The sequence below is a fragment of the Mustela nigripes genome, chromosome 1 (assembly GCF_022355385.1).
Source record: "Mustela nigripes isolate SB6536 chromosome 1, MUSNIG.SB6536, whole genome shotgun sequence".
NCBI lineage: Eukaryota > Metazoa > Chordata > Mammalia > Carnivora > Mustelidae > Mustela > Mustela nigripes.
Window position 1 is genome coordinate 206,245,474 of NC_081557.1, and position 25,192 is coordinate 206,270,665.

At 53.6% G+C, this 25,192-nt stretch overlaps 1 protein-coding gene across 5 annotated transcripts in view; it reads right to left on the reverse strand.

The window, feature by feature from the left end:
• Positions 1 to 19,202, reverse strand: part of TBC1D14 (TBC1 domain family member 14) — a 103,035-nt gene extending 83,833 nt beyond the window's left edge. Inside the window, exons 1-2 of one of the 5 annotated variants that reach the window (XM_059380399.1) lie at positions 18,256 to 19,199; positions 6,461 to 7,199 (exon numbers count right to left, since the gene is read on the reverse strand). In XM_059380399.1, coding sequence (XP_059236382.1) covers positions 6,461 to 7,182 — 722 coding nt within the window. In that variant the 5' untranslated portion in view covers positions 7,183 to 7,199; positions 18,256 to 19,199. Of the gene's footprint in view, positions 1 to 6,460; positions 7,200 to 17,764; positions 17,881 to 18,255 lie in introns of those variants that run through there. The other 4 variants (XM_059380393.1, XM_059380415.1, XM_059380406.1 and 1 more) reach the window with 4 other exon arrangements.
• Positions 19,203 to 25,192: the final 5,990 nt, after the last annotated feature.

Consider the following 25,192-nt stretch of genomic DNA (forward strand, 5'->3'; position numbering starts at 1 on the left):
CACCGGGGTCACACGGCTGCTTTTTCTTTTCACAGCTCCATAAGGCAGGTGCCCTGAGCCCCTTCTGCAAACAAAAACAGGAAGCCCCCAGATTGGCTGAGTGCCCGCCTTACCTGGGCCCACACAGCAGCAGACAGCTAGGTCCAGGGAACACCCACCAGGGCTGTTTCCCGGATATCACGTGGCGTGCGCACATGCGTGCCCCAGGTGTGTGTGCACGCATACACGCACGCACACATACACACGCACCCACAAGCGCACGCACACATCTGGGCAAAAGTCAATTAGTAACGTAGACAGTGTGCCTCCTGTGTGCCTGGTGCTTCACACCCATGCACACCTCCTCCCTTTGACACCCGAACTTGTTTCTATTCTCCAGATGAGAACCCTAAGTTTGGAGTCCTGTGCCCAGTGCCGGCTGTATCCCTTGCGGGTTACTCAACCACCCTCTGTCACAGTCTCCCCACCTATGAGTAAGAATTACTCACAGGACTTACCTGAATCCATCAGCTTTCGGCGCAGGTTACAGAAACCACCCGAAAAAGTTTAAGCAGAAAGGATCTAACAATGCAAGGACTGAGGTGATTTCACACTCCCGGTGAGGGCCGAAGTCTTGGGCTCTACCCTGGGCCCCTAGGCCCTCTGCTGCATCAGAGCCACCCCCACCCCCCAACCCTCAGAAGTCAGGGTCAGGACCCTCCCGCCCCACCCCACCACAGCCACAGTGGCCTGGCACTTTCCAGGGGACAAGCACAGGGCCAACAATGGAGAGCTGCACGGCCCTGACACCACCCTACCGGACAATACTGCCTAACTTTCTCCGCCTCCTCCTGCCTCGGTTGGCTCCTCCCGGGAGAAGCTGACAGCACCCAACTCCTATCCAGAATCCCAGCTCTGAGAGACCCAGACGGCACACACAGGCAGGAGAGTGGCCCACATGAGGCGCAAGCCCGCCTGCAGAGTCCACCTACCCACACACGCTCTCTCCCACAGGACTGAAGATCAAGCAAGGCCACCATGGCCACGTGCTCCGAGGGGCCCGCAGCGGCCACCGCCTGTCACTCCCCGTGCCTCTGAAGTTTCTCTGCCTAGCTCAAACAAACTCACCTCTCCAAAGAGAAAGTAAGGATGGGGGGCCTAGGGGGCCCAGTCGGTTAAGTGTCCAATTCTTGGTTTGGGCTCAGGTCATGATCTCAGGATGGTGAGGGCGAGCCATGCGCGGGGCAGGGAGGCTACTTCAGAGCTTCGGGTTCTCTCTCTCCCTCTGCCCTCCTCCCGCCCCTCTCTCCCCCCTTAAAAATTAGTTTCTTTAAAAAAAAAAGAAAAGGAGGGGCACCTGGGTGGCTCAGTGGGTTAAGCCTCTGCCTTCGGCTCAGGTCATGATCCCAGGGTCCTGGGATGGAGCCCCACATTGGGCTCTCTGCTCAGCAGGGAGCCTGCTTCCTCCTCTCTCTCTCTCTCTCTCTGCCTGCCTCTCTGCCTACTTGTGATCTCTGCCTGTCAAATAAATAAATAAAATCTTTAAAAAAAAAAAAAAAAAGGAAAGAAAAAAAGAAAGCAAGGAGCACATTTCCTCCTTAGCACTGTCCATAGCCCCTTCCAAGTTATCAAACCCCCAAAGCCGAGGAGTTGTAGTTGAACGCATTCACACCAAGTCAAAATGCCTTAAAGACTTTTCTCAAAACAATGGTTTCCTCTTTGTCCTTACACAGACCCATAAAAACAGTGGAATCTTCTGTGAATCCCCAACAAAAGCAGACAGCAGGCCCACAAAGCCAAGCTGCAAGCTGGGGATGCACTCGGCCTGGACTTTGTCCCGCGGCGTCTCTCTGAAGACTCCATGCGCTCCTTACCAGAGGGGCAGTGAACCCCTGCCACCCCGTACACACGGGGGACCACAGACCAGAGGGGAGTTCTTGGGGTCACACAGGCCAAAAATGGTAGAACAGAGGTTCGAACCTGGGTCAGAGCAGCTCCAGCTCACCCAGCACCCTGCTCACTGTGTCACAGGCCCCCGCCGCTGGGGTGAGCCCCATGCAGACTGCGTCTCCAGGGGCTCCCTCCCAGGGTGGGGGGAGGTGTTTGGGGGGTGGGAGCAGTTCAGAACACAGCCGGGCACCACATCTCCCAGCCTCCCCTGCCCCGGCAGCTCTCCGTCCTCCCTCCTGCTGCAAGCCCCTTCATCTGCTTCCACTACAGCCCAAGCATGGCTCCTCAGCAAGGACACCCAGTCTCTGCTGAGAGCGGCATACAGAGCTGCCTGAAAAAGCCATAAGTGGGCAAAGCGGATTATCACCTTCCAGGCTCCCAGGCCCGTGAAGATTAGCAGCCGGGAAACCCTGGCTTTGTAGAAACAAGCCGTCTCCTGTGGAAAACACGCGTATTACTGGATTCCTCTCGTCTACACAAACACTGTTCAACTACACGGGTGAAACAGGACCCCTTAACACAGGCCCTCTCTCCAAACAAAGGGGATCCTGCTCCAATTATGTGACATCAGTATATTTCCTTCAGGGAAACAGACACCAACGTCTACACCTGCCAGCAGTGTGGTTCTCACAGGCTGGGTGATCCTACCCGCCCCTCCCAGCCCTCCCTGCCTGGGACAGAAGGCAGCACCCAGTACGACCCTGTGAAAGGCTCCTGGCATCTTGGGGACATAAGCCAGGGAGGCTGTTAGACAGGACAGCCACAAAGATTCATCCACCCCAAAATGTCAACAGTGCAGACATCCTGATTTAACTTTTTCCATCATAACTTTTGATCAAAGTAAGCACCACATTAGGATAAGAACCAGAGAAAGCTTCAGAACAACTTATTTCCTAGAAATGGTAACATTTCTGTTAGCATCACAGAAAGCCACTACTTACTACTTCTCAGGGAGTGTGCTAAAGGCTTACTGATTTGATCTCTAACCTTACAGTTTCATGCCCCCATTTAACAGCACAGAGGAGAGTAAAATGACTTGCCCAAGGTCACACAGCTACTAAGCAGGAGAGTCAAAGGCTCATAGGCTCACACCCTCATGACTGCACTCATGCCCCCCACCCTCGCGGTGCCTGCTCTGTCCCCCCCCACCAGCTGTGAGTCCCTAAAGGCCCAGGACCATCTCTCAGCTCAAGGCAGCATCAATACCACAGGGCTTTCGACAGCCCAGATGGAGAGCAGGTCAAAGGGACAGAGGGAGCTGGGTCCACAGTGGTCAGGCCCAGCCTACCATCCTGTCCCATCTCTGCTCCTATCTCTCCCAGACCACCACCATCATAAAGTAGTCAGGGCCACCAACCAGTCTGCCCCCTCTGGCCACAAGTTCGTTTCGTGACTGTGTTCAGCCCCTCCTCTGAGCCCCATTCTCCCAGATGAGCCTTCCACTACTGCCCACACTTCCTCCTACAATTTCCGAGAAATTGACTCAGTGAGGACAAGGAGAACAGAGAAGCACAAGAGTAAAGGAAGTTGCCTGGGTCAGGGGATGAAGCAGGGAAACAGGAGGACTCAGAAGGCTGGGCCAGAAACCCCAGAGCACAGCTCTAGCCCCAGCCCTGCCCTCGACAAAACTCATACAGGCCTTACTGTGAGTAGGGCCCCCTGCATGACTCACCTGTAAAACGTGTAGTGGGTTCCAAACACCCTTGCCACAGAACCCTCTTCCCCCTCAAAGGAATTTGAGATGGAAAGCTCCTCTAACACTTTAAGACTCTAGGACAAAAAAACTCACTAGACTCAGCCCAGGAGATCACAAACTTCGATCCATTTGCCATTAACATTCCACCTGCTTCCCCAAAGTGCTTAATGGCGGCTCACCATAATGTCACAGCCATTAAAAGGGTAAATGAGGGGGTGTCTGACCAGCTCAGTCAGTGGAACACGCAACTGTTGATCCCAGGGTCGGGAGTTCCAGCCCCATGTTGGGTGTAGAGATTCCTTAAATAAAAAGAATTTAAAAAAAATTTTTTTAATGTTTTATGAAAGGGCTAAGGAGACAAGAACCAGAGAATAAAACAAAGAGGAGACATTTCATTTCTGCGGCACAAAGCTACAAAAGATTTTCAAAAAACAGAAGCTTTACCATACTATATAATTTCCCTTACATGCAGACTCTAAAATATAGAACAACAAGAACAGACTGCGAAATGAAGAGCAACCTGGTGGGGAGGAGGACGGGCCGAATAGGGGAGGGGGATCTAGAGGTACAAACTTCCAGTTATAAACTAAATAAGACAAAAGAACACAGCACACAACACAGGGAACACAATGTAGTCGACACCAGGTAACAGCTTTGAATGGTGACAGATGGTACTGAGATCCAGCTCGACGATCATTTAGGAACACGCGTGAAAGTCCAGTCACACTGTCTTACACCTGAAACCAACATAACAGCGTAGTCCACTATGCATCAATTAAAAAAGAATAGTAGCCTCAGCAACGATCCAAGTAACTGGCAGTGTTTCCTTCCAAAGGGAGAGAAGGTTCCATCCCACTGAGACAAGGCAGCGGCCAGAGCCAGGCGCAGCTGTGAGAGTCACACACGTGGACCGAATTCATTCCCGTGACCGCCACACGAAGTAGGTCCCAGAAGCGGACCTTGTATATCAACAACATAATGGGCACCTTGGGCTGGGCACTTACTCAATACGATCTAAGAGGTAAGAGAGCCAACTCAGACAGGTGAAGTGACCTGTTCAAGGTCACACAGCGAGGACACAGGTGCAGGTGTGTTCAGTTCAAAGCTCAGCTCTTTCCTCTAGGCTGCTTCCCAGCCACCCCTACCCCAAACCACGTTTCCAAATTTGCCAAGAACCCACACATGGTCTCCCCAGCCCTTCTCCTGAGATTTGGATTCTGGAGTTTGCGGACGGATTCTGACGACCCCACGTGTCCCAGGCACCCAGGTGGGATCTACAGACCCAGAATGCTGAAAACACCGACCTAAGAAAAGAGAACAGCTCAGCCATGCTAATCAGAACCAAAACCACTTATTCTGGGGCTATGGCTGCAGAAGGGACAGCGACTGTTGCCCCCAGCGCTCCTGGTCACCTCCCACTGAAGGCAGTCCTGGGTTACTGAGCTCCAGGACCACAGAGGCCTCACACCTGACTGTCAGCAGTCAGAGAAGAGATCCCCCACGAACCACAGCCTGCACCAGACATCTTTTCACTCAAAAGTGGTGTCAGGCTCACTTGGAACGATGTCCACATTCAGACGGTGAGGCAGCTGGGGCTGCGGTGAGTTAGGCTTTAAGCCCACAGCCACAGAAGTCTCCCGTGGATGCCCACCAGCACAGCACACCATCTCTAATGGACAACCGGGTGCATCTGGCTAGCTCGGTCAGTTAAGCATCTGACTCTTGATTTCAGCTCAGGGTTGTGGGATCAAGCCCCAGGTCGGGCTCCACACACAACAGGGAGTCTGCTGGAGATTTTCCTTGTCCCTTTGCCCCTTTCCTCACTTGAGCTCTCTCTCTCCCAAATAAATAAATAAATCTTTAAAAAGGAAAAAGGGGACACCCAGTACCACAAAGTGTCCTCCTTGGACTTTGCTACAGTACACACATGCAGGGGCAGCTGTGCCAACCACAGCAATGGGTCCCCCAACAGGCAGTTAGGGACAAGTCACCACTTCCTTGCACAGCAACTCACACCCCCCGTGCCCTTCCCCACAGCATGGCACAGCCCAGAGGTCCCCAGCTACTTATACGACTGATGTGTCCCCTGCCCTGATATGCCTGACCTGAAGTCAGTTCCTGTAACACTTCGATGCACACACCCCTCCCACAGTCCCCTGCTAAGAGCAGAGCCCGGGACACACACACTTGTTGGATGAAAGCACAAGAGGACAGGTAAGAAGCAGGCCCCGTGGGAGCTGTGCACCCCAGGGCTAAAGGTGAGACACAGGGGCCCTGCAGGCCCTGGTTTGGCAACCAAGTGGCCTGGTGCCAGCTCGGGGGGGGAAAGCAGAAGCCGCAGGGCAGGGCCAGCATCAGAACACGGGCCCAGCACACAGCCCTGTGGGGGCATGGGGCCAGGGTTGCCTGGCAACACCAGAACTATGTTAGGCCTGCAGGGTCCGAGGGGGGATGTTGGTTCCTAACCCTGAGCTTAACCCTGAGTGTAAAGGGCCCTTCAGAGGACAAGGCTGACAGAGTAAGGCTGCCAATCTGTTAGCACTGGCCATTTACGGGTCACCCTCCGCCACAGCCACTCAGAAGCTGGGAAATGACAACAAAGTGTGCAAGGGAGCCAGGGAAGGACACAGAGGTGACGGCCAGCAGACAGTAGGGTCACCTCCAAACCAGTCCTACCCACCACTGCACCTGGCTCCAGGCTCTGGGCAGAAATCACGGTCGCCTGTCGGACTTGGGGTCTGCTTGGCAAAGCAGGAAGCGCACAGCACATTTCAGATGAGAACAGAGCAGCCGGTTTGGAGAACCTAACTCTCACGGAGACAAAGACAGCGTTACCTGGTAAAGAAGCTGCTAAGTGGTCCCAAGATTTTCAGTTTACTCCCATCCTCGGTTCCATCTGCACAGTCCTGCTGGCGAAGCTCACGGGTTTCCTTGACGGAGCTCAAGGTGACATCCGTGAACTGTGGGTCATCGTCACTCTCCAGGGTCACGATGGCACTGGAGCTGCTCGTGACCACGAGGTCCAAGATGTCCTCGTTGCTGACAGACAGTGTGGTTGATAGCTCCGTGCCGAGACTGGACACGCTGCACACAGACACATCATCGCTGCGGCTCAGGGCTTTGGAGGCGGGGCTGTAGAGCTTCACCGAGTCATAGCCCGTCCTGGGGAATGTGGATGACTTCCGCACGCTCTGCTCCCACTCGGCACCGCCGGTAGCCGGGGGCGTGTAGGAAGGCAGTGGGCAAGCACTCTGGCAAGCTCGCTCAGGGACGATCTCTGGCTCCGACGGCTTCCTCTTCACATGGACCGCGCTGCAAGGGACGGGTTCCGGGTTACTGATCTCAAGGGTGGGAATGCCGGAGTCCACAGACTTGAGGCTGTGCCGATCGTCTACAGGACCAAGCTTCAGCCTGGGCCCATACTCTGGCAACGAGAGGGATCGGGGGGCCTTGAGAGTCAAGTGCTGCAGGTTCTGAATGTGGTTTCCTGGCTGACCACCCAGAACGCCCATCAAGGCTATGCCATTTGTAGAGGTGGACAGGTTTCCATCAGTCATCTTGGTCTGAGGAGGAACTAGAAAAAAACACAAAGATGGAAATTAAGACAGTAGCTATAAAAGCCTAAGACATACTCCTCTGCTATAGAGCTCGAATGTTCTGATGCCCTTTTTAGGGACAAATCCTTGAAAAAAGTCCTACATAGCCAAGTTTTAATGCAGAACCAGAAGCTACAGTTCTAGCATGTATCACCATGATATGAAATATAATCTCTTAAAAAATAAAAAATAGGGACGCCTGGATGGCTCAGTTGGTTAAGCAGCTGCCTTCGGCTCAGGTCATGATCCCAACGTCCTGGGATCGAGTCCCACATCGGGCTCCTTGCTCAGTAGGGAGCCTGCTTCTTCCTCTGCCTCTGCCTGCCATTCTGTCTGCCTGTGCTCACTCTCTCTCCCTCTCTCTCTCTGATAAATAAAAAAAATTAAAAAATTAAAATAAATAAAAATAAATAAATAAATAAATAATAATGGGACAATAACCCCAACAAAGGCTAGGGTAAAACAGTACTTCAACAATCACCTTGCTCTTCATCACCAGCACCCCACCAGTCACATGTCTGACCCCCTGGGCTGACACAAAGGGTGTGAGGACAGGCCCAGGCAGAGAAAGGGTTATTTGTTTTTCAAAGTTTTTTGAAAAATGATAAACAGAAGGGGCGCCACGGTGGCTCAGTGGGTTGAGCGGCCAACTCTTGATCTGAGCTCAGATCTTGAGTTCACAGTGGTGAGTCTGAGTCCCACACGGGGCTCTGCGCTAGGCATGGAGCCTACTTAATAAAAAAATAATAATAATAACAGAACACCTGGGGCGCTTGGGTGGCTCAGTGGGTGGAGCCTCTGCCTTCAGCTCAGGTCATGGTCTCGGAGTCCTGGGATCGAGCCCCACATTTGGCTCTCTGCTCAACAGGGAGCCTGCTTCCCCGTCTCTCTCTGCCTGCCTCTCTGCCTACTTGTGATCTCTGTCTCTGTCAAATAAATAAATAAAATCTTAAAAATAAATAAATAACAGAACACCTCTGTCAAAAGTTCATGAATTCATAACCCACATGTAAGTCAAGTGCTACCTGTTCCAAGACAGCATTAAAACCCAGGTGTCCTCATCAAGACAGGAAGCAAGATACATTGTGTATGCCACGTGCCGTGAGATGGCCCCAACCACATCCAAGTCAGCCATGGCCCCCCACATGTCCACAAGGCCGGGCATATTACCCCCATTACCATGGAGGAAACCAAGGAAACCTCAGCGAGGTCAAGAAATAGCTCCAAGATCATAGCATTATTTAGCAGCACAGCCAGGCTGTATGGGACTAAACCCAAAAACAGGCCATCCCCGGTAGATGAATAGCTTAGTATGGAGTCATAAAAACCCAGGTAGAAGACTGCCTCAGGAAGGCAGATAATAAAGGAAAAATAATGGGTCACCTGGGTGGCTCAGTCAGTTAAGCATCTGCCTTGGGCTCAGGTAATGAACCCGGGGTCCTGGGAAGCCCCGCATCAGGCTCCCTGCTCATAGGGAGTCTGCTTCTCCCTCTGCCTGCTGCTCCCTACTCATTCTCTCCAAATAAGTAAATAAATAAATAAAATTTAAAAAGGAAAAATAAAGACCATAAACCTACAATAAAGACTTGAGTGACAAGAGTCAAAGCTGTCAGTGACACACACACACACCTGCCTACAGTTCTCTGGCTTAAGACACGGGTGGACTTGATGGCGTAGGAGGCACACAGCCTGGACAGCACAGCCCCCAGCAGACAGAGAACCCTGGAGTAGGTTAAGCCACCTTCCACTGTCCTTCAAAACATCAAAACTAAAGAAATCTGGTGGGGTTATTGAAATCTGCTCCACGGGGACACCTGGGTGGCTCAGTCTGATAGGGAGCAGCCCTGAGCTGAAGCTCAGGTCATGATCTCAGGTCCTGGGATAGAGTCCTGCCTCGGGCTCTCTGCTCAGCGGGGAGCCTGCTTCTCCCTCTGCCTGCCACTCCTCTGCTTGTGCTCTCTCAATGACAAATAAATAAATAATCCTAAAAAAGAAAAAAGAAATCTGATCCACAGTGTAGAACAACATAAAGAATGGTACTTTGGGTTGTTTTTTGGTTTTTTGTTTTTTAAGTAAGCTCCACACCCAGCATGGACACTAGTGCAGGGCTTGATCTCACGACCCTGAGATCATGACCTGAGCTGAAGGCAGACACTTAATCGACTACTAAGCCACCAGTCACCCCACTTTCTTGGGTTTTAATGGGACTTTTCCTGGGCTCTAATCCCCACTATACTGACTACCCAGGGAGAATTAAGTCCACTACCATGAGAAAAGCATCTGAAGGCAGAGGCCCCAGCAAGCACTCTGCTGGTGGCCACCATCATCAAAGAGTCAGTAGGGGAAGGTTCTGAAGCACAGTGGGAACAATGATAGCCACTCCCTTTCGGGTGTCACTGAGCCTTGCCGCTCCCCTTCAGGAAGCCTGGCCCTTCTCCAGTCAACACAGCAAAAGCAAATTCATTAGAAGAACCAGGGAGGGGGTCATTTCCCTCCCTCCCAGAATTCGAAGGAACCAGCCAGCCAGTGTAGCACTGAAGAAAAAATAAAAATATGAAGGAATGTGGGGCACCTGGGTGGCTCAGTCTGTTAAGCATCTGCCTTCAGCTCAGGTCATCATCTCAGGATCCTAGGGTCGAGCCCCACATCAGGCTCCCTGCTCAGCAGGGAGTCTGATTCTCCCTCTCCCTCTGCCCCTCCCCCTGGTTCATTCTCTCTGTCTCTCAAATAAGTAAAATCTTTAAAATAAAAAATTTAAAAAATGAAGGAAAGAATCAAAATGGAGAATTCAGAAACAGAACTAAATATAAAATCTTGAAATATGACCCGGTAAGTGAGGAAGGGCTATTAAACTACAATGTTGCACTGATCAATTACTGATTTTTTTCTTACAAGGTAGAACCACACTGCACTACACCAAAACAAAAACACATAATTAGGATTAAATACAGAAACAAAATTATAAATGTATTCCATCCGGCGCCTGGGTGGCTCAGTGGTTTAAGCTTCTGCCTTCGGCTCAGGTCATGATCTCAGTGTCTTGGGATCAAGCCCCATAGCAGAGAGCCTGCTTCCCTTCCTCTCCCTCTGCCTGCCTCTCTGCCTAATTGTGATCTCTACCTGTCAAATAAATAAATAAAATATTTTTAAAAATAAATAAATAAATAAATAATGATAAAAAATAAATGTATTCCATCCAGTGCTTCTCTAACCTACTGAGCAAAACTTCAGTTCATCCTCTGGAAGACTCTGGGCACCACCTCAGCACACATGAACACAGTTTCAGGCCACAGTTCCCACTGCCCTCAGTTTCCTGGGCTGCAGCCACCCCGAGTCCCCAGGCCTGAGCTCCTCCAGCCAAAACCGCCACCAATATTGGGGCCCCTGCCCTAGGAAATCCCTGAACCCAGCCATGCAGTGGAACAACAGGAGTCCCAACAGGGAGACACAGGGAGATTCAAATGCACATACACTTGAGACTTCGACTTTTTTTTTTTTTAAGGTTTTATTTATTTATTTGACAGAGATCACAAGCAGGCAGAGAGGCAGGCAGAGAGAGAGAGAGGAAAGCAGGCTCCCCGCTGAGCAGAGAGCCCCATGCAGGGCTCGATCCCAGGACCCTGAGATCATGACCTGAGCCGAAGGCAGAGGCTGAAATCACTGAGCCACCAGGCGCCCTGAGACTTCAACATTTTTTTAATTAAAAGGAAAATACAGCAAGAAACATTTCTAGCACACAGTGAAAAGCTAATCTCTTGCAATGTTGAGAGTTATTAGAATCATCGAAAAGCCATCAATAGTCTGACAGGTCAAACTGGCAAAAAGCCAGAAACGCCAGAGGAAACCCTCACCACACATGGCACTAGAACCTGGGTTCCTGGACCAGCTGACATTCTGGCTCCGCCGCTTACCACAGGGAGAAAGTGTAACCTTCCTGGACCTCGGCTTCCCTCCCGGCTGGCAGGAAAGTGGGTGATACAGGGATACAGGGATACAGACAACGAGAGGGCTCGGTGGGGGCACCTGCTCTCCCCTGTCCAACCACAGTCTAGGCCCAGTAGACAGGAATTCCCGCCCCCGCAGTCGTGCGAGGAGCTGCAGGACCTGCACAGGTGCCCGCAGACAGCAATTCTGAGATGAGAGAAGTCATGGAACACAAAACATGTGCCAAGTGGATGCAGGGACCCCTTCCCAGAACCGCCACAAGAGCACAAGGGCGCCGAACCTGGGGTGACAGGGTCCAAAGCCACCTGGCCATGGCCTCCTCTGTACCCCTCTCTCCTCTCTGCTGGGGCCCTGGCCTACAGAACAAGGGCCTCTTCCAAGGAGAAGATGAATGACCTTTGACACCTCCCTCGGTCCAAGTCCAAGTGAAGTTCCTTAAACCCCACAAACAAGGCTGGCGGCCTGCAGGGAAATAAGCTTAAAAGCAAACATGTCCTTCTGCTTGCAGCAGATTCACAAACCAAGCCCCACGAGGGCCCAGGCCACCTGTCCTCAAACCCCTCTGCCTGGGGCCACCAGTCCTAGGAAACCAGAAGCCCCTGGCCAGAGCACCTGCCTTCCGAGCATGCCCCAAAGCGGGGCTGCACGCACAAAGCACTCGCTTCTCAGAGAGGCTGCAGGGTGGCTGTTGGATGCCTGCCAGGAGGCCAGCTGCAGATGGCCTGCCTCCAAGTCACACGTTTTCTAAAGACAGGATCAGCCTAAATTCCCTGAGCTGGCACAGAGCCCTCCCACCCTGGCCTTGACAGCCTCGGCAGCCTCATGCGGTCACACTTGCCTCTCTCAAAACCCCACGGCCTGGGCCACCAGCATCCCTGGGGATATGGCAGCAGGTGCCACAAGAAGACACAGCACATTTCCAAGGACACTTCCCCTGAGAAGCTTTCCCTTGCTCTCCCAGGAGGCTGAAGGTCCTCCCTTCTCTGAGGCTCCTTTTGGCCACACCTGAGACAACTGTCTATCCCGCTGCTCCCCTGGCACTCTGCTGCTCCCCATCCACTGCTCCCCTTGGCCCTTTGCTGCTCCCCTGGCCCTCTGAGGGTTTCTAAGCTCAGGCAGGCATGGGGCTAACAGGTTCCAGATACCACTGTCTGGCCAAATGCCTTGCATGGATTAAGAATTCAAAAATCTACTTGCTGAGTTAATTATTACTAACAATTAGGTTCTAAGAGGGCAGGTTTCCGGGACAGTCCGTTCAAGAAACATCTATGGCAAGTGGGTTCTGCTTCAAGAACAAGGTGAGCCCTGGACCTAAGGAGATGAGAAAGAAATGCACCCCTCCCCCCCAATCAAGTTCCCGGCAGCAAGCCGGGCATGACCATCCCATGCCCCATTGGCTGCCCACCACTCTGGGAGGAACAGTCAAAGTGAAGAGAGTTCCTCCCTCTACACCGGCTTCCCAAAGCCTGGGACAATCCCCTCCAGCAGTGGCCACGGCAGACCCCGCAGGCCCTCTAACTCCTCCAGACCCAGGTGGCCAGCCATGGGATACAAGTTTAAGGATGACTAGCTGTCACCTCCCAGACAAAGGAAAAACACATAAGACATCAAGTACAGATCAGAGGAAGGCTTTTTCCCTCCAGGCAGCAAGATGAATCTGCATCTTATTTACCGCCCCAAGAGACAGCGCACCTCTCACCCCACCCGGGGCCAGACCTGAACCTTGCACCCCGCCCGGGCTAGGCCTTCCGGACAAGTCAGAAAGCCCATGGCAGCTCTGCCGGTGACTCTGAATGAGACTTTGGAAAACAACTCCATCCTGAACAATAGTTTAATTTGCTTCTCTTTAAAAAGCAGTGACAAGGACTTGACCATGCCTTCATAAATAAACAGTTTATGAGGCCAAACCCAAATGACTGAGTGTCCCCAGCCTGCACACCTCTACTTGCGGGCAGCTTCGGGGAGAAAGGGTGCTGCCCATCCATGCAGACATCCTCTGGTGCTCACCTGCCTGTACCTCTTCCTGCCTATGGGCATTCACTTCCCGGGGCCCTCCCCATCCAGGGTCCTCACTGGCTGCTTGCTGGGGGCTGCTTCCTCATACCCCCACCAGCACCATTGACACCGTGCCTCTCCCCGAGCCTCCACAGAGGATGCACCTGCCTTTGCTGCCAAGCAGCCCATCAGCCCAGCTCTGCCACTGATTTCCATACCCCCTTAATCTTTTTTTTTTTTTAACAGATTTTAGAGAGAGAGAGAGATAGTGAGAGAGTGCACATGCAAACGCATGGAGAGAGAATCTCCAACAGATGCAAAGCCCACCACGAGGCTCGATCCCAACACCCTGAAAGCATGACCTGAAATGAAACGAAGAGTCAGATGCTTCAACAACTGAGCCACCAGGCGCCCCTCCATACCCTTAATCTTAAGAGAAGACAGACACTGCTCCTTTCTGTCAGCCACAGCCTCAGAAGCCATCTCACAGAGCCAAAGCTTCAAGAGGATAGGACCAGGTCTGCAACACCAAAGACCCCGGAGCATCACCAGAAAGCTACAATTTAATGAGTACCAGGCCCTGTGCTAAGCTCCTAGAATGGTCTCCTGCTTTATAGCCCTCATGGTCCAACCGGGGAGGGCTTCCGTACGCTCGCTCTTCCCACTGCACCAGGGCCGAGAATAATGGCTCAGTTTGCATTATGCACAATGGAAATGTCAACCATAAAAGTAATTTGATTTTTAAATGGGTTCTTCTTCAGGATAAAAACAATCCCAAAAAAGGATTTCCTAGAAGTTCAATATATTCCTCTGGGAGGTGAACAGCAACTTTCAGGTGCCTAGAACATAACAGAATGTTATTTAAGTAAGTTTTGGCCCATCAGCAAGCCAGGCAGAAACTGGAGGTAAGCTGTTGAGGGTCCCCAAAGGCTCTTTCACAACCCAAAGGAGAAGACATGTAACTTTCACTGCCCCAAAGCGGTTATGTTTTAAAAAAAAAAAAAAAAAAAAAGGCACAGGTGGGAAATTTTAAATAAGGACTTTCACTGCACAGGCGGGGGGGGGGGCTTTGTCCCCCCACTACCCCCAAATGTTTCAGCTACATACAGTGACTTAGCAAAGTGACTCAGCATAAGTATCTCAAGGTGACTGACAGGTAACTGACAGAAGAGGAAAGTATTCAGACCACTTAGCAAAACCAGCACAACTTACAGTCTTAATTATTAAGAGAAAACCATTTATTAAACACTCGCCAGGCAGCAAACCTGCTACGTGTAATCACATGCTCCACTCATCACAAGGCTGCAAAGCTCGGTGGAGAAACTGAGGCTGAGTAAGTCACCTAAGGTCACACGGCGACAGAAACTGGATTCACACCAGGTCTGACATCAAAGCACACACCAGCTTGCTGAAGCTTTGCAATGCTCGATAAACTAAATGCTTAACAATTTTTACAAGTCTCTGTATGTTAGCATTCAGGGAAAAGGTCTTTAAAAACGAAATACACAAGGGGGAAAAATAATGCAGGCTCTGGAGGCAGACTGCCTGGGGTTCAAAGCCTAGCTCCTCCACTTACAAGCTGTGTGACCTTGGATTCGTTTAACATCCCTGTGCCCAAATTTCCACGTAGTAAAATGGGAACAATAACAGCTCCCGTCTCCTTAGGCAAATAAAGCATTTTGATTTTTTTTTTTAAGATTTTATTTATTTATTTGACAGAGAGAGACACAGCAAGGGAAGGAACACAAGCAGGGAGAGTATGAGAGGGAGAACCAGGCTTCCCACTGAGCAGGGAGCCTGAGGCCAGGCTCCAGGACCCCGGGGCCATGACCTGAGCCTAAGACAGACAGACGCCCAGCAACTGAGCCAGCCAGGCGCCCCCAAATATAAAACGTTTAGATCATGCCTGGCACGAGTTAAACCTCAGAAGCTGGTGTTACTTCTTCCTGGGCAGATACGGCCAGCCGGCTCTGGCCCACCATTTTAGCAACTCATTTGCATAAACAAAGCCCAGACTCAGCCACTTTGCGCAGGCAAACCTCACCCTCTGGTTTCTTCCTGTCACTGACATCTCTCCTCACACCTGCTCTGTGGCACTAAGCTCTGGGCCTCAACTGCCCATCTGTCAAATGAGGTGATAAGCCCAGCTGATCTACCTGAGGTCCTTCCAGCTGGGCAACCTAGAATTCTTAACAATTCAGGCCCTAGAAATTTCATAACTGTCCTAAAACAAACATTAACAGATGACACCCACTCATTTTCCTAAAACCTTCTCTTCCATATTATGTATAAATGCCTATTTTCATAGCAAATCTTCTCCAAGGTCCCAGAGCTCCACAAGCACCCACTATAGGCTGGCATCCCCTGTGTTAAGGCTGGGGACATGACCGTCAGAAGCTCTGACCAACAGGGGAGACAGATTCCAAACTAAGCTGCTCTGATAAGCAGGTCCTCAGGGTTAGAGATGACTTCATCAGAGCACAGATGAGAGGAAGAGTGCAGGCCTGAAAGACAGAACTTGGCCCACTGGACAGAGGGGAATAGGACAGTGGTCCAGAGGAGTAACAGAGGAATGGAGAACGGCGGGATCAACAGAGGCCAGGCGGGGCAGCACTGATGCTGAATGTGAGAGGGTGGACTGGAGGCACACTGTGAAAACTGTTTCACCAGGAGGAAGCAAGCCCAGCTCAGCACACAGCAAAGTGCTAAGCAGGAACTGGGACAGGAACTGGGACCGGGCTGAACACCAAGGGGAGGTGAACCTGGCAGAGCAACCCAAGGCCATCTGAATCCCACCCATGCCTCTCACCCCGCTGGGGGACCGTGGATCAGTTATGTTACCTCCTTCAATGTTTCCCAAAGAAAATACTCACTCAATAACCATGTTCTCATTAGGGCTGGGGATCAGGTGGAGCCCACAATCTACAGGGATCAAATATATACAACTAAGACAGCCTGCAAGGGGTGGAGGGTGGAGGGGGAAAGAGCAACAGGGGCTGGACAGGGAGTTAAGAAGGAGTCAGGAAGAAGTCATTGCCACACTTGAGGCAGGGGTGGTACTGGCCAGAGAAACTGGGCCAGAGGCAGCGTTCCAAGACCGCTGCAAGACCAGCCAGGCCCAGGCAAAGCACCTAACGGTGTGCAGATGTAATCCAGCTGTAAAAGAGGGGAAAAGGGTGCTTCAGCTGGTTGAGCACCTGCCTCTTAGCTTCGGCTCAGGACATTATCTCAGGGTCCTGGGATCAAGCCCCACCTGGCTCCACACTCAGTGGGGTCTGCTTGAGATTCTCTCTCCCTCTGCCTGGCGGTGCCCGTGTGCCTGCGTGTGTTCTGTCACGTGCTCTCCACCTCTCTCTCTCTCTCTCTCAAATAAATAAATAAAATCTTAAAAAAATAAAAAATAAAGGAAGTCAAGACAACAAGGAGGTGCAAACATCTGCTGACAGGGTCCCAAAGGCACCACCCTCCTCAACTAGCCTCAGGAAATAAAATAAGTGAACGCTCAGGACCCTCCTGCACACTGAACTTTCCAAAGCAAAGCTTTCAATACTCTCCTGGGGAAAACGATGCTGTGCAATTTCAAAAAAAAAAGGGGGGGGGGGAATGGGGGGCAGCCCAGGAGGGCTCTGTCCACTAAATGCCCACTGCCCGAGCCAGGAGCCTGGAGTCTGTGTGGCCAGTCCTGCCCCTTCCTGAGGCTTCCACAACATGGCCTCAATCTTCTTCCTGGGAGCTCTGTGCCCAGGGAGGACGCCTATGCGCCAACACCCCAGCTCTGGCCCCTCTGTCAGCCCGGTGGGAAGGATCCCCAAGCCCATTCTCTCTGGTCTCTCCTGCACAGAGGAATTCTGTGGCCCAGGAAAGGAGGGGCGTCCCTGAGGTTACCGGAGCCCCTGGCTCCGGGACAGGAGGTCTGAGAACGTGGGTTCTGCGGTCTGGCGACAGCGGTTCCAAAAAGAAAAGGGGTCGGGAACTCCAAGGTAGAGGGGAGTCCCGGGAGTCGGAGACCCCAGATGCCAGTGGCCCCTAAGTGGAGGCCACTTTCAATGATTCCTGGGGTGGTAGGGGCCAGGGGTCGCCCTCCCCACCAGGTGGACAAGAACCTGTGGGGGAGGGGGCCCGAGATGGAGGTGATCCCAAGGTGGAGAGGGTTCCGGTGGTCGGGGCCTCAAAGTGGAGTGGGCTGGGGGTTCTATGGTCCTGGGGGTCGGGGGTCAGAGACCCCGGAGGTGGCGGGGACCCCTCGGGGCGGCTGCGCGGGCCGAGCTAGCTCCTCTCGGGCTCAGGAGCCCGGCGCCTCAGGAACAAAACTTTTCGTCAAGTTCCGGAAAAGAAGCGTGTCAGCGCGCGCGTCTCCAAGAGGCGGAGGAGCCGTGAGCCCCCGGCCCCGCGAGGTCACCCGGGCCCCACGCGCTCCCCGGGTGCGGGGGAACGCAGCGGCCGCGCGGCCCCGGGGGGACACAGGCCGGTCCCTAAGCCGCGCGCCCCGGGCCGGCCCGCCTTCCGCGCCCGCCGACGCAGCAGCAGGTGGCAGCGGCCCCGCGCGCCCCGGTCCCCCTCCCTCCCTCGCGGCCCGACCCCCGCCGGAGGATCCCCTCAGTACCGAAGTCAGCGCGGCTCCGACGCCATCCCCGGGGCCGACGGGCCCGCAGCCCAGGCCCCCTGGGAGCCGCAACTTGCGCGGCGAGGACGCTGGGCGCGCCGCAGGCGGTGGGCCGGGCGGGCAGGTGCGCGCGAACCGCCCGCGGCCAACAGCGGCGCGCGCCCTCGCCCCGCCCCGCGAGCCCTGCCCCCGCCCCGCGAGCCCCTGCCCCGCCCCCTGCCCCACCCCGCCCCGCGAGCCCTCGCCCCGCCCCCTGCCGGCTGCAGCTGCTCTTCCGCCCGGCTGCCGCCCCCCGCCGCGCCGCCGCCGCTCCTGGAGCTCGACGCTCGCCCCGCTGCCACTCCTGGGCCGCTCGCCCGCCCGCCGCGGGCTCCGAAGAGGCGTCGCCGGCCCTTTTCTCTCCCGAGGGCCCAGTGGGACCGCGAGGGGAGGCCTGAGAGGATCTTCGGGTCCGCCCGGTCCCCGTGGACACCCGCCAGGGGCCTCCGTACCTGGTCAGCTCCACCCGCGGCCATCTTGGAAGTGGGAAGCGGTCGGGAGGGGGAAGGGGCACGCGCGGGCAGGGACCAGGCCTGGGGAGCCGAGCGGCGGAGCGCATCGATGGGCGCCCCTGCCTCCCGGCAGGTGTGCGGGGCGAATGCGCCCCGGGACGGCCGGTGGCCGTCAGTCCGGTCTGGCCTATGTCTCTTGATCTGTAAAACGGGCTCTGCTGGGAGTGCTTTGCCGAGCTGTTCCGCGGGGCCAGCGCCGTGGTTCTCGCACTAAGCCGCGCTGGAGGGTTTTTTTGAAAATTCGGACGCCGGTGCCGTGCCCCAGCTATGTTAAATCACAGCCTCCGCAGGGGGATACAGTCTGGGCCGGGTCTGCGGTAAAAGCCGCCCTGCGGAGTGGGGAATGAGGTCGCTGGCCCGGATCCCAGGACGAGCCGGAGCCGAGACGGGTCTGAAGCCAGGTGCCCCGCGGGGAGCCGCCTTCCGAGACTAGGCGAAGCCTCCTTGGGGGATATCTTGTGTGCTGCCGTGTCTGTTCCCTGGTCCTGGCAGGGAGTCGGCACTTCAGTAGTCGCTGAACTGTTCTGTTCTGGGGACATCAGGGCAGAGGAAAGAGTTCAGTGGCTGGGACCCCGGAGGCTTGGGGTCCACACAAGGCTTGGAGCCCTTGGGGCTGTCCCTGGCCAGAATGACCAGAGAGGAGACGTCAGAGAGTCGGGTCCACTGCGAATTGGCAGAGCAGTGAGGGAAGGGGAATGTCTTAGAGTATCTGGAAGCCTGCCGCGGAAGATGAACTTGTCCGAGCCATGGTCATTAGTGTTGGGCCAAGGAACCCCTGGCTTGTTTCTACTGCCTCTGCGTCCTAGGTCTAAAAACTCCCATGGGCCACCTGGGTGGCTCCCTGCTTCTCCTTCTCCCTCTTCCCCTACTTGTGCTCTCTCTGTGTCAAATAAAATCTTAAAAAAAAAAAAAAAAAAAAAAAAAGTTAACTCTTAACACCTATTCGTTAAGATGACAGGAGGGGTGAGAAATTTTTAAAAAGCAGTCTCTTAAGAGAATAGAATATATTAACACCCCTTACAGTGCTTGGTGCATAATAGAAGTTTACAAATGCTTACACTTCTGGGTGGTTTTAAGGAAAAATGCTGACCTTCCTTCAAACCCCAGCAAGCCTTCCCCCTGCTTTTTTTTTTTTTTTTTAAGATTTTATTTATTTATTTGACAGAGATCACAAGTAGGCAGAGAGGCAGGCAGAGAGAGAGGGAGAAGCAGGCTCCCCGCTGAGCAGAGAGCCCCAATGCGGGGCTTGATCCCAGGACCCTGAAACCATGACCTGAGCTGAAGGCAGAGGCTTTAACCCACTGAGCCACCCACGTGCCCCTCCCCCTGCTTATTTTAAGAAAATACTAACAGGAAAATACAGACTTGCTTCAGGGCTTACTTAGTCAGCAATGTAATAAATAGGATTAATAAGTCCACCTTCCCAGTGTTCCTGGCCACTCCCCCAAATTCCCTCCCACCCTCATTCTGAGTCTTAGGGTTTTAAAACCCCATAATGACTAGGAACCATTGTTCTGAATCCAGAACCAAAAAAAGAAAAAAGAAAAAGAAAATTGTTGGCCTTCAGATTTACATATGGCGCCCTCTATCTGCCTTTTCCTCACCTTCTCCCCCATCCTGCCACCCACCCCCTGCTCCCTGCCCCAGCCAAGAGCCCTTCCTCGGGGCCCATCAGTCACTTAATAGCCTCAGTGAGCCTAACAATTAAAAATAAGAAGAGTGAGATAAGCTATGTGGGCGTTTGCACTCCCATCACCTGTTTGAGAACCTTGGCGCCTCCCAGCACCCCTCTGTAATAGGGAGACAACTCTGTAAGGGGGGCCCGTGCTAATGCCAGTGAGCTCTGCCGCTCACTGCTGACTGCCTTGGCAAAAATCCAGCCTCCCCCAGGTAGACCGAACCCCGAGACCCTCACAATGATTCTCACCCCAGTTGTTCCTTTGAGGGCTGGCTGCAAAGCTGTTGCTAGAGAAAGACAGTTACGGGCTGTCAGCTCCTGCGGCTCAGTTCCGGGCCCAGGACTGAGTGACCCATCCTAGACTGTGTCCATAAGGCTTTCCCTGTCTACCAGACTCCTAACACCTCCACCTCCCAAGTTGTGCAAAGATTAGAGACCAAGTAAGTGGCCGAGAGGTTAAATGTAAAAAACTGTCTGGCTTTGTCATTTTCGGGCCTGTTTGGAAAGCTCTTGCCCCGCCCCCCCCCAAGTAATACGGCGTAGAAAAAGTGTGTTGGTCAGCCCACCGAGGGGAGGGGGGATGTGGGCCTCCTCAGAGAGCCCACAGAGGGACTGCAGGCCTGACCTCTGAGCCTCCCTGGGCTTACAAACAGGAGCAGGCGCCTGTGCCAGCCACTCTTGTGCCAGCCCCATGCTGGGCCCTGGCCACACCAGAGGGACTGACAGCCCACAATTCCTGCTCTCGCAGATCCCCAGTCTTGAAAGACAGGTGGACATTCACCAATTCAGCCCCATCTCCTTGCAAGGAAAATGGTTCACTGACCAAAGGCAGATGTCAGGAGGGTCATAAGCACAGCATCTGGGTCCTCCAGCCCATCCCTCAGAGGGGAAACAGGCCCAAAGAGTAGGGGGTATAGGCAGTGGGCACAGAATGAGGCCAGAGGTCTCTTGCCCTGCAAAATCCCTTTGCATCTCTTCTCAGGAGATATGGGGATCTAGTCTCCCAAACACCCATTTTGCCCCAACCCTCCCCCACCCAGCCCCTAATGGGATCTCCATAAATTTCTGTTGAATGGATGAATAAATTCTGCTCACAGCTGCATCTGTCCCCATAACCTGTCGAGCTCGCACAGTGACTTGAATTTTGCAGGTAAGGAGACAGGCGCTGGGCAGTGAGGCCCCCCGGTCCAAGGCTCACAGCATGCTTTCCACGGTCTGGAAGCCCTCGCCCGTTTGCCATCCTCCCTCTCATCCTCCTGGTCCCCAGCCTCCATTCGAGCCCCCAGGGCCAGACCATCCCCACGGGGCAGAGGCAGATTGCACAGCCCTCACTGATCTCAAAAGAGCTTCCCCTCAGCCCAAGCATTTTCCAGAATCCACCAGAAAACTCATCCTTTCTGCCTTGAGTCCTGGGAGGGTTACCTTCTTCCCCGCGGACACGGGAGTGTTTACTTTTTGGAAACAATGCCTGGAATTTGGGGTTCTCTTGCTGCTCCTGGAAATTGAGCAATAACATAAAAGTAACAAATAAAAAAATAAAAACAGGGAGCGCTGCATGCAGGTCAGGTTTCCCACAACCTCAGCCCAAAGAAGACAGCCAGAGACACAGAGATGGAAGAGTGTCAGAACCAGCAGAGAAGACACCACAGCCTGCACTTGGCTGCAAGAAGCGGCCCTCAGACCCTCACACCAGAGCCATGAACTGGCATTTTCCTCCCAGTTTTAGCAGGTGCACTTACAGGACTGCACTAGGTTAAATTCGATGAACGCAGGGAGGCAGATGTCCTAGTAGCAAGACTTTCATCAATGAGAGAAGGCATGGCTCCAACAGAGAAGGAAGGGAAAGAAGAAAGTGTAACACACAGGATCTCTCCAGTCTGTGCCTATGCTTGAAAGGAGCTATCCTTAGACAGTTACCCCCAAATTCAGGCAAAGACTAGTGTAAAAATATGTTCACCGGTGTTACTTGCAATAGTGAAACGGACATGATGTAGATGTCTGATCAGAGGGGAGATTAAATGGAGAGACTCGTATGCAGCTGTTAAAAAAAGTTTATTATAAGACAGAAGACATCCTTAAGTCATAAGAGTAATACTGAATTTTAAATAAAGTATAAGCAAAGAACACGGAATATGCATCATTCACAGGCATGAACAGGCAGAAACACTGAAATGAGTCTCAGAACACATTTGATGGTCTTCTGTCCCTATGTTTTGAAACTCAGAATTCCCCACAAAAAGTATATGCTGTTTTTAAAGATGGGCAAGGATGCTTGCTGATGGGTGACGAGCAGACTTCGAGAAGCATGGTAAACAGTCCTGTGAGGGCTCCGTGTCCAGAGCCCTCCTTATCAAGAACTTTAAGCAAAGCAAGCCCCATTATGTGCTCGCGCCCCAAGAGGTTAGGGATCCGTGCACAGCCAGGCAGCACAACAGAGCTCCGTGACTGGTTGGTGTGGCCCACCCTCTGTCACAGTGTCTCTAGCTGCCCTAGTGACCCTGTGATGCCCTACCATTGCCCCTTTTCCCGGGAACACTTGAACCCAGCTGGATCTGGCCCAGAATCAAAGCTCATCCATTCCCAGAGCATCCCAAGTAATTGCCTGGGGAAAAAAAAAAAAAAAAAAGTTATAATGAAACCAACAGACCCTCCGAATTAGGGAATGCCTGGCCTTGCTGGGGGAGTGGGGGAGACCCAGGGGGACCCCCTGTGGCCTTGGCTTCCTGAATATTCAGAGGAGCAAGAGGCCTGGAAGGCTCTAGGTATGAGGGAAGCAGAGTGCCTGGGGGCGGGGCTCCCATTTCCTGAACACCCCAGTGGAATTTTCCAAATAGCCTCGTTTCTTAAAGGCATCATTCTGTTGCCTGCTGCTGTCATCCTCAGAAAGCAAGGCCTGGTTCAGAAGCTGTGGGGTCAGGTCCCACACGGGCGCTTCATGAGGAGGGTGCAGAGGGCAGAAGGGGGCAGGGGGGCAGCTCCTTCCCACATGCAACGATCCTCTGCAGAGCACCCCTCCCGGCCACCCGTGAGGCTCTGTCACTGGGCCTGAGGTCTCTCCAAGTTCACAGAACTACCAGGGTTATCCTCACAAATCAGCCTTGGTACCTGCCCTGCCCTCTACCCAGAACTCCCAGACTCCCTTCTTGCTAGAATCCCTGGTCCCTCCCAGTGCCTCCCAACATTGCCTCAGCGGCTGCCAGACCCACACCAGCCTCACCCCGTTCATGCTCCCCGTTATGATCTCTGGGCCACCCTCCCAGGTAACCTTTTGCCTTGTAGGGTCTCTGCACAGTCCTCAGATCCCTAGCAGACAGCCTGGGGCCCACACTGAGGAGTGCACCATGGAGGTGTCCATGCTAGCACCTGCCCGTGTTGCCGTTAGGAAACTGAGACTCAGGCAGACGGACCTTCCAGCCAAGTACACAGGCAGGATTTGAACCCAGACCCTCCAGCTCCAGAGGCCTGTTCTGGGCTGCTGTACTGTTTGGTGGATTCACTTCCTGTCCCTTGTGGTGGTAGGGGGTGGGGGGTTAGGGGGAGGAGGGCCCACCCACAGGACTCACCCCCCACCCCCCCAAGCCGTAGTTTGTTCATCTGTAAAATGGAGATGCCCATGGATCGCTTGCCGTGTCCTTGGGCTCTTGGGAGGACTTGGGGAGATGCGGCCCCTGGAGGGGGGAGGCTGTAGTGAGATCTGGGAGGAACGGGTGGGAGTGTAGGTGTAGAAAGGGGCCCCTGCAGCCTCACTCCGAGGGCGCATAGACTCAGGTCCATATGCTGGGGGATGCAGAGGCCCCCCAGCTTGCTCATCTCCCTGTCAGGGCTCCAAGTGGATGTCTGAGCTGAAAACAGGTAGAGATTCAGGACACTGAATGACGATGGGGGCGGTGCGCTGAACACACCCAGTGGGAGGCCCGGATCTGAGGGGTAGAAAGGTCCCCCATCTCCCCTGCATCCACCTGGCCCCAGGGAGTGAAGCTCAGCAAGGCCTGGAACCCTAGCCCTAACCCCGGGGTGGAGGGGGCATGGGAGCCTCGCTCTCTGGGGCCTGCTGGGTCCAGAAGAGAGCCTGCTCCTGGCAGAGGGCAAGGGCCCAGGCTGTGCCGCCTCCATCCCTTCTGACCCCAGTAAGGCCCTGCAGAATGAGGCCCCACTGTGGGATGAACACCTGGCTTTCATCTTTCAAACAGTTTTAATGATGGAAAATGTCAAATGTGTACAAAGCAGAGTGCTGGGGGTAGGCGTGGTTGGTGTCCTGCCGCTCCCCGCTCCCTCCACTGGGTCAGGTGTGGCTCCCATCCAGCTTGTCCAGTGCCCATCTCCAGCACTGTTCTCCCCGTCATCCCTCTGTTTCAATTCCTGCGTAGCCGATGGTGGAGGCCAGTGCAGGGACAGGGGACCCCAGCATGGTCCCTATTTGTGTCACCCTGCTGACAGGGCCTGCGTGGCCGGAGATGGCCCGGTCGGTCCTTTCTGAAGCCAAAGTACCATAATGGGTGTAGATTGGACACAATGAATAAGAATTCCTCAGTATCCCCAATTATTTATTTGTTAAGATTTTATTTATTTGACAGAGAGACACAGCGAGAGAGGGGGAGTGGGAGAGGGAGACACAGGGAGACAGGGAGACACAAGCAGGGGGAGTGGGAGAGGGAGAAGCAGGCTTCCCACCAAGTGGGGAGCCCGATGCGGGGCTCGATCCCAGGACCCTGGGATCATGACCTGAGCTGAAGGCAGAGGCTTAATGACTGAGCCACCCAGGTGCCCCCCACCATTATCTTTAAAAATGTCTTTCTGGGGCGCCTGGGTGGCTCAGTCAGGGAAGTGTCTGCCTTCAGCTCAGGTCATGATCTCAGGTCCTGGGATGGAGCTCCATGTCGGGTGCCCTGCTCTGTAGGAAGCCTGCTTCTCCCCCCTCTCTCTCTCCCTCCACTCCTCACCACTGCTTGTTCTCTCTCTCTAATAAAAAAAAAAAAAAATCTTTAAAAAATAAAAATTTCTTGGGGCGCCTGGGTGGCTAAGTGGGTTAAAGCCTCTGTCTTTGGCTCAGATCATGATCTTAGGGTCCTGGGATCGGGATCGAGCCCCACCTCGGGCTCTCTGCTCAGCAGGGAGCCTGCTTCCCCCTCTCTCTCTGCCTGCCTCTCTGCCTACTTGTGATCTCTCTGTCAAAAAAATAAAATCTTTTAAAAAATAAAT